The 9785-nt window shown below is 39.3% G+C and overlaps 1 protein-coding gene across 4 annotated transcripts in view; it reads right to left on the bottom strand.

Annotated features, from left to right (window-relative positions):
* LOC107681315 (dachshund homolog 1-like) overlaps nt 1–9785 on the bottom strand; it is a 43587-nt gene that overhangs the window by 10424 nt on the left and 23378 nt on the right. For 2 of the 4 annotated variants that reach the window (XM_016477596.1, XM_016477594.1), the window contains exons 2-3: nt 3014–3159; nt 756–903 (exon numbers count right to left, since the gene is read on the bottom strand). In XM_016477596.1, the coding sequence (XP_016333082.1) occupies nt 756–903; nt 3014–3159 (294 nt within the window). Of the gene's footprint in view, nt 1–755; nt 904–3013; nt 3160–8090; nt 8110–9785 lie in introns of those variants that run through there. The other 2 variants (XM_016477597.1, XM_016477595.1) reach the window with 2 other exon arrangements.

The raw sequence follows: 9785 nt of genomic DNA, 5'->3' as shown, positions 1-9785 counted from the left end.
GAAGGGCTCCTCCTTCAAGGCCGTCAGGACCGAGGGGAGATCCCAAGAGGGTAACAGGTGAGGGCGCGGAGGATTTAGCCTCCTTGCCCCTCTAAGAAACCTGACGACCAAGCCGTGCTTCCCCACAGACTTACCGTCTACTGCCTCGTGATGTGTGGCAATGGCGGCAACATACACCTTAAGGGTGGAGGGAGACAGCCTTCGCTCCAACCCATCCTGCAGGAAAGAAAGCACGACTCCGATCGGGCATCTAACCCGAGCGGCGTGACAGCGGCTGCGGATGCCATATGCCCCAGGAGCCTCTGAAACTGTTTCAGTGGAACCGCCCTCTTGCGCTGGAAAGACCCCAGGCAGTTCAACATCGACTGTGCACGCTCTATTGAGAGACGTGCTGAGAGGTTGACCGAGTCCAGCTCCATGCCGAGAAAAGAGATCCTCTGCACTGGGGAGAGTTTGCTCTTTTCCCAGTTGACCCGAAGCCCCAACCGGTTGAGATGACTGAGCACCGTGTCCCTGTGTTCACAGAGGTGAACCGAATGCCCCTGAACTTGGGAGGGCGCCGGGCGAATTGAATCGCATAGCCGAGTCTGATGGTTCTCACGAGCCAATGAGACGGCCTGGGGAGCGCTAGCCAGGCCCCCAGCGACCGAACAAGCGGGACTAGGGAAACCACCGACGTATTGTCAGCCATAGGTGACAATAGAAGATATAATAAATTGTGTACTGTAGTGTGTGAGTGTTTGAGTAATACACACCTCTGTTCTTCTGCTCAACAGCCAGTTGTTTCTCTAGGGTTTCTCTGAGCTCTCGCTCTCTAAACAGCTCCATCTTCAGCTCCGTCTTCTCCAGCTGCACTTGTTTCTCCTGAGCACGAGCGTTATCAATTGCCACCTTCAGAAAACCCTGCAGCAGAAGACAAACTCACCTTATACACAGTCCACACACACCTCCTCAGGAGTAAATGAACTGTATGAATGGTTTACTTTATGCTAGAGCAGTAGCACTTAAACTTAGGAAAGTATTTTGAAGAAAACAATCAGTCAATAGTAACTCTTGTTGTACAGAGCCCCCGCATTTTTCAAAATATCATAGAAAAACAGGTTTGGAAGGATAAGAGTGTGAGTAAATGAAGACAGGACTTTAAATTTTGGATGAACTGTCCTTTCAAGTTTGAGAACTATATAAATGATTTAAATAAATTTATGAAAGCAACATAGACATAATGAGATCCTTAATGAACCTATACAGTAACTTCTGTTTGTCAGTTTGTGAAGCAGCAGGTTGTATTAGTGTGATCAAATCTTGAGTTAAACAGCTGCTTTTCTCAAAACAGCACTTCAAGCGGTATTTGCCGTGCAAACGCATGGTGACCATTTCGAAACAACTGTTCCCTGTATGCATGCAATTAAGCCAAATGCAATGGGCTATATCATACTAATTGTTTCTTCTTATGACCCCAATTTAGACTAAGTTGCTTTATCTCAATTTTCTGCTTGGGTTCGTTTTGTTGATTTGTGTGTGAATGTTCAATCAAAACATTACCCTGAAATCATGATTAAAAATGACTGACTGAACTGAGTCCTGCTAATTAACAATGGGGCCGAAAGCAGTGCGATAGATCTGATGGCCATATCACAAGAGCAATGAGCAAACCTCTCACTCCCCATACTGTACCCACATCATTAGTCTCAGAGGCGGTGTTAATCAACTACATTCATCTTTCTGACTGGGTCTTACTTGCATGACAACCGCAGTGATGATCAAGGGAGTCGTGGCGAATATACGCCACTGTGCGTTTGTTTTGATGGGAAAAACATCACAGCTGGAGGAGGTCCCAGGAAAGTACTATATTAACTTTTTGCCACACCTGACACAGGCAACTGCACCCTGCGTATAAAGACACTTCTTATTACAATTAAAAATAAGTGTTTTTATATTATATATATTACTATAATTTAAAATGACTGTTTTCTATTGTAATATATTTCAAAATGTTATTTGTTCCTGTGATGGCAAAGCTGAATTTTTTTGCAGCCATTACTCTAGTCATCAGTGTCCCACGATCCTTCAGAAATCATTCTAATATCTAATATCTAAGAGATCTAATATTTTGAGATAATGTTTCTTCTTTTGCAAGTTGCTTTAGATAAAAGTGTCTGCTAATGATTCAATGTGAAAAGCATAAATATTTCTTACTGTGTGAACGTTTGACTTAAATTCAAGCATGATGTTTATATCACTGCACATCAGCCTCCTTTCACAATATTTTCCCAACTTCAGCTTAAGATTGCTATAATTTGTGATAAACAACTTGATGTGCCATCTCCTTCCATTATGTGTAATCTTGAGCATCACTGGTGTTTGTTGTGTTATGACACATGATGTGATAAGATCATGACATGTGTCAGCTGGCCAGTCCACAGTGGGCTAAAATAAAACGTTACTATGGCAACCAGCTGATGGTCTGCTAAAATTCCAGAGGAAACTTCTCTGATAATGATCTTTTATTGGAAATTGGAAGTTTCCACGTATAATTTATTGCTAAAACTAGAAAGTCCAATTAATCAAATTTATCGATTTGGTTCATTTGAATGTTTGTTTAGAAATTTGGTTTATTTGGACATTATTTTTGGATGTTGTTTGATAGTTTTTTTTGGATGTTTCACTTCAATCAGTTAAAAAGTCACCACTCAATACCATTTTCGAATATCTGCTGGAAAAAAAAATGCTTAAACCAGTCTAGGGTATTTTCATGCTCTCAGCTGGTTTAAGGTGGACTCCCAACATATCACTCATAACATATATTCAACATAAATTTACTCTGAAACAAACTTCTCACTTGCCTTACAGAATCATATTAATACACACTGAATAGTTATGACTGAATTTTACCAATTCACCAATTAGTAGTTAGTAGACCATCTGAATCAACCATGGAGAACTGTATCAAGTAAAACTATTCATAGTGTGTTTCACTTTCTGCTAAAGATCTTCTGACAGATAGGTCTCTTACCTGGATGTTAGTCAGAAGGGTCTCTATAGATGACAGGCCATCAGGGAAGAGGAAGGGTGAGGGGAATCCTGGAGGTAACGTCTGACCCGCAAACGAGAGCCTCTCATAACTGTCTCTTGCTGTTGGCGTGCACATGGGGGTTTCTTCTGGTGGCAAACAGAGAAACATACACATTCAGCACAACAGATGACACACTCCATGTAGTACTGTGCTGTAAAATAAATCATTATTTTCCCGAATTGGTGTTTATACACCCAGATTGTTTGTGAGATGTAAAATTAACATCTATACAAGCATGCCCAATCAAGCACGTATGATTGATAGCCCATTCTGTCAGCGTCACACGGCACTCTATTATTGATGCTTCTGTATTTATAGCTGCTATAAACGCTTGAGAGATTTTACATACCAATAGAATGAGAGATTCTTCGAAAAAAAAAATGGGCATTTGCATTTTTGGAAAGTACATGTTCTTGGTAGCGTTGAAGGCATGGATATGTTGGAAGACAAAGCCTACCCTTTCCATATGGCATGAAAACTCTCTGATAAAAAAAGACTGCACTCAAGCAGATGCATATGGCAAGTAGAGATTATCAAGGGCCCTGGCTCCAACAAAGGCCATATGGCACAAGGTGCTGAACCCTCATTGACCATGTTTCAACACTACTGCCGCGCCCTCAGCAGACTGGCAATGCCATTTTGGGCAAATGAATTAAACCCCTCAAAGGAATCGGTGCATAAAAAAATCGATATGATTGGATGAGATTCAAGAGGCACCTGGTAGAACAAAACAGAGGAGTAAAATAAATATCATTTATTCTCTCTCAGTCGATGGTTGACACATAAATGTGCAGGTGTAAAATGTCACAGGTGGGGCTGCAGTTAAAACCCTCTGGAAATAAAAGAAATCTCAATTTTATGTCTTCCAGACAAATAAAAACATGGGCTGGCACATTAAAGTGTATATATTTTATCACCTAGTCCACTGGGACTTCCTGCTGAATGTCATAAGGAGAGAAAACGCTGGGATGAGCACTCTAAAGTAGACAGCATGTCTTTACAAAGAGCTTTCTGAGATTAATCACCATGTCAACTTGTTAAACATTATGTGGGTAAATGAAAGTTAAAGTACCCTGTGTTATAAAATAAAATAAAATAAATAAATGAAAAATTTAATTTTCTTTATAGTGTAGCAAATGGTTATGTTACAACCAACTTGCATTGCATTTACATGTATGCATTTGGCAGACACTTTAATCCAAAACAATTTAAACGGTATGTGTTTTCTAGGAATTGAAACTTGGTTTTGTTGATTCTATGCTCGACCATAAGCTACAGGAACACATGCACTGCAATAAAAAAGTTTTTAATTTCAAAATTATTATAATTCAATATTAAATTTTTTTATGAATTAGAACTCCATTTCATAACCTATAGTCTGAGGAAAATCATTCAGTCTGAGTTCATAGTCTATTGCTATTATGACAATGTTTTCATTTAAATATTTGTCTGTATGCTAATTTTTATATATATATATATATATATATATATGACATCATCTGCCATTCATCAGTTCTGTTAGGGCAGACCTCTGCCATCTGCTGTACCGACCATCATAACTCTACATCTATCTCCACACACACAGACACACACACTCGCTTACACACAGACCATCAAACATTTATCTTAACAGCCACAGCCTTATAGAGGCTATCATAGGCCTGCATCCATCACTACACACACATACGTACAGGTCTCATAACTCCCTAAATCCATCTCCACACACACATGCACAAACATGTACACACAGACTATCATAACTCACTTTAAACCACACAGCCCTGCGCTGACACTATCTTCACGCTGTCATAGCGTGCTGCCAATCACAGCAGAAGTCCCAGACAACATTCTGCCTGCTACAAAACGAGACATCACACAGGCCATGTCACAAACTACCAGAACACAACAGGATGATTCAGACTGTCTAAAAGTCAAGAATGTCTCAGTAACACATTCTATAAAGCCTGTATACTGTATATATTATGTTATGAAAGTGAAATTGAAAATGCTTTTTAACACACACTGTAGTTCATTATCTATTATGGATGCACAACATATCAAAAGTCAGAAGTCAGAAAGAGCTTTATTGCCAAGTATGTTTACACACACAAGGAATTTGTCTTGGTGATCTGAGCTTCCAGTGCAGAAGAAAGAGACAGACAGTGCAAACATACATGATAGTGCAGACATACATAGGAATTGCACAGTAGAGATGAAATATAACACAATTATAAGAAAAACATAAGTTTAAATAATGCAATATAATACAGAAGTAGAAATATAGAGAAAACAAAACATAATTGTTTTAATGAAAGTACAGATATATTATTTACAAGTGTACAGTTTATGTAGTTTACAAAATAATATACAATTTTCAGATGCTATGTATAAATGTGCCAGTTATAATGGACAATGTATAGTTATAAAAGATTTAATTGTTCAGGCTGGATATAGCCTGTGGGAAGAAACTGTTCTTGTGCTTGGCTGTTCTGGTGCAACAGTTCAAATAGAGAGTGGGCTAGATGTGAGGGGTCCAAAGTGATTTTCTTAACCCTTATCCTCACTCTGGAGGTGTAAAGATCTTGGAGGTTGGGCAGGGGGAACCAATAATCTTCTCAGCAGTCCTGACTGTCCGTTGTAGTCTCCTGATGTCTGATTTGGTGGCTGAACCAAACCAGACGGTTATGGATGAACACAGGACAGACTCAATGATGGCCAAGTAGAACTGTTTCAGCAGCTCCTGTGGCAGGTTGAATTTCCTCAGTTGGCAAAGGAAGTACAATGGATGAGGCAGATGATGGTAGTGTCATCTGCAAATTTCAGGAGCTTGACAGAGGGGTCTTATGCAGTGCATTCGTTCGTATACAGAGAGAAGAGCAGTGGGGTGACCACACATCCCTGAGGGGCACCAGTGCTGATCGTGAGAGTCCTGGATGTGAGTTGACCCAGCCTCACTAGCTGCTGCCTGTCTGTCAGGAAGCTGGTGATCCACTGACAGATTGGGGAGGGCACAGATAGCTGGGTCAGTTTGGCTGTGAGAAGAACAGGCACGGTAGTATTGAAGGCCAAACTGAAGTCCACAAACAAGATCCTTGCGTAAGTCACAGGTCTATCGAGATGTTGCAGAATATAATGCAGTCCCATGCTGACTGCATCATCCACAGACCTGTTTACTCTGTAGGCAAACTGAAGAGGGTCCAGAAAGGGTCCAGCGATGTCTTCACAGACAGAATGTTGTTCATGCTCATTTTTTTCTCAATTTATCTAATTTGTTATAGAATTATAAATAATGTTTTTATACAAATACTATAGATATTTAATTATGTTTAAAAAAACTTTTTTTAATTAAATATATTTAATTAAATATATAATTCTTATTTAAATATTTATTTATTCATCTAAAGCAATAATCATGTGGAATAAGCTATACATTATGGTTAATTAAATTAGGTTAGGTGTTTGCTTTAAGTGTGAGCAATATTTTATTATATATTCTATTCTATTTTATTCTATTCTATTCTATTTTCATGAGAACACAACTGATCATAAAGTGTATTATAAGGAATTACAAATACCTTTTTAATTCATAATATACAATAGTACATTAAAAGCCTACAATTCTATTTTTTCATGCTTTTCAGTTTAAGTACTAAACCCCAGAATCAGGCTCTCATACAGAATTAATTTGTGTTTATATGACTCCCTAAATCATGCACACAAACGGCATGACTTGAGGAGCCCCTCTTCTGCCATCAGTATTCACCAATGCCAGCCAAGGCTTGGTAACAGCTGGTCCTACATTAATTAGTTTAAAGTATTTATTTCAACCATATCAGCAGCAGATTGTGGCAAAGCATAAGAGATTATTCCGAGCATCTGCAAATGCCCTGGAAACATCCAGCCAACCAACAGTTGAATATCAGCAGCCACTATTAAGACTTTATGAGTCCAAATTCTTGGATAGAGGAAAGGCAGAGAGGAGTGCAGGGAATCCGTGGAGGGTCTCCTACAATCTCTCCCCAATTTAACTAGCATTTTACTCCAGTTCATTATCGACAATGGGCGACCGATTAATGGATGTGTGTTTGCTTGCAATCAAATGTAACAGGGGGAAAAAAACATAAGAAAATCTCTTTTTAATGCTGTTGGATGGCATCGTTTTGTGCCATAATAAACCGATCATGTAAACAGAGTGAATTATATGAATTTTATGCAATTACTACATCACAGAATACATTATATGTTTTCTTCTCTTTGTCACATTCATGGCTCTGGTTCTTTAGATGCCAAACATGTAGCGAATCAGCAAATGAGAAACAATAGAGGAGAATTGGATGTCAGAAGCCTGTGTTTGGTTTGCAGCCACCGTAGTCCTGGATTTAGTGTTGGCATTAATAATACATCATTGCTTAAACCAACTTCTGCTTTAGACTCAGCAGGACCTCGCCGCAAACACAATACTGGATCACAGGCTGGTTCATATTGCTTTGTTACTAGGAAACAATCTGTCATGCATTAGAAAGCAAACAGCACATTTCATCTCAAATGACCAATTCAGCTCTCAAATAACCGAAATATGCCATTTTTTGGTCAGTCTCCATTTACATTAACCACACTTGAGTGCGATTGTGTCTGTGAGCATTCTCTTGTTTCGAGCACTCCATTTTGGCCTGGCTTTAGCTGTTTATTTCCTGCCACTGGTCCAGAATCATTGACTTGGACTTAATTACAGTGCCAGACGCCAGCATGATGAAGAGAGCGAAGGAGAAAGCTGTGCTTTCCAGGTGATATTTCTCCACCGGGGCTGCCAGCAGCAGCTGTGACAGGTCCGTTTACAGCTTTCTGCCTCAAAAAAAAAATTCTTTATGAAATCCTTTTAGGTCAGCCGTGTCACAAATAACATTTCATGTGCAACTGTTTCGCTGGATAATAGAGGAGCTGCAAATAAAAATGGGACGCTGTAAATACAACACATTTGGAATGAAATGCCATAATTTAAAACACCGCACATACTCACAATCACACGTAAACATGTGCGCACACTCACGCACCGTCCCTCCCTCCCGTGGCAGCAGTGGGAGTCCTTGACAGTGTGGTAGCAATGATAAATCACCTTTCCTGTTAATTCTCTCAGTCCTTATGTGTTGTGCTGCTAAAACAGGGGCTCAGAAATCGACTTGACAAACTATGAAAGTAAAAAAATATATAATTTGGAGGGATCTGGGCTTATCTCCAATTTACATGTTATTAGATTTCTATTGTGAGCTGCGTTCGGACAAGGCTGCGCTTAGGGAAAGGAGAGAGAGAAAAAAAAGATGTTTGCGATAAGAGAAGATAAAATGTCTCGATGTCTTTGATATCTTTGATGGAGAGTCACGACAAGGAAAGCGTAAACCAGTCAACAGATTTTTAATATGATAGACAAGGCACTCTGCGATGAATTCAGTGGAAACCTTGGGAAATTTAGCAACATTCTCTCAATAAATAGCTTTAATTGACCTTGGGAGCTGAAAATGTGCCATATGTTTGAAGTTGCAGTGTTTGAATTGAGGTCCCAGTGGACCTTTCAGCTGATTTCTCAGATGAAGGCACTGAGCAGGAGGAGGGAGAGAGAGAGAGAGAGAGAGAGAGAGAGAGGGAAAAGCATTGCAGCATTTGGTTAGCCAGTCACTGTGATATATTGACAGGTGAAGCCTGTGTCCTTGCAAACCTGTGTTCCTCGCAGCAGGAGAATTGAATGTTTAAAACGTGGAGGATGTCAGTTCCCCTCTCCACAAAGGCTGCCGCTGCCTACAGCAGACAATTACATTTTATTTGACCTGCCAATGGGGCTGAAGAAGTTGCCTCCTTCCAGGGGAGTGGTTATGACCTTTCAGTCTAATATATAGTTATTAATTTATTAATAATTAAATAAATAAATAACATTAGAAATGTTAGAGAAATAGATAATAGATGGATAAAAAAGGATAAGAAAGAAGAAGACCAATCACTTCTTAGTATGCAAATATTATAATGAATTGAGGTGGCAAATAGAATGTAGAATTTCAATTCAAAATTGAATGCAAGAAAGAAGAATTCAAATAATTTGAAATTCAATGAAAATTTATGTAACTGTAATTTTAACTAGAAAATCAGATTGTTTTTTCTTAAGTTTTAAAAGCCTTAAATATAGGCTTTGTAGGCATTATAGGCAAAGTGACAGAGAGATAGACATACTTGGAATGACAGAACGATCAAAAGAATGATAGAATAACAGACGGACGGACGGACGGACGGACAGACAGACAGACAGATAGATAGATTTAAAGCTTTGTTCTGTGCAAACGACCCCTTACCAGACAAAAAACCCCTAAACCAGATGTTTGAGGAATATCAATATATTGCTGCCCTTCAAGCACTGTAACTAACGTACAAAACAAAACAGAAAAACAAGAAAAAGACAAAAAAAATGAAAAGGAAAGCATTTCTACTCTTACAGCATGCGTACACATGGAGACCACAGTGAGAAATGTGTGCTGTGATCCGTAGTGGGCAAATTCCTTTAGAGTGACTTAAAGGTGCATATGTTGTGCATATGGGCATGGTGAACACAGACACTATGGCATATGTGTTACGGAAACACAGCTATCTACCGCAGAACCGCTAACCCCGCTAACACCCACTCGGCTTTGCTCTTTTCTGCTCTTTAATTCCAAGATGAAAATTAGCCATT

Source organism: Sinocyclocheilus anshuiensis, unplaced genomic scaffold, assembly GCF_001515605.1.
Source record: "Sinocyclocheilus anshuiensis isolate Anshui unplaced genomic scaffold, SAMN03320099.WGS_v1.1 scaffold1620, whole genome shotgun sequence".
Lineage (NCBI taxonomy): Eukaryota > Metazoa > Chordata > Actinopteri > Cypriniformes > Cyprinidae > Sinocyclocheilus > Sinocyclocheilus anshuiensis.
This window is presented reverse-complemented; position numbering and strand designations above follow the sequence as displayed.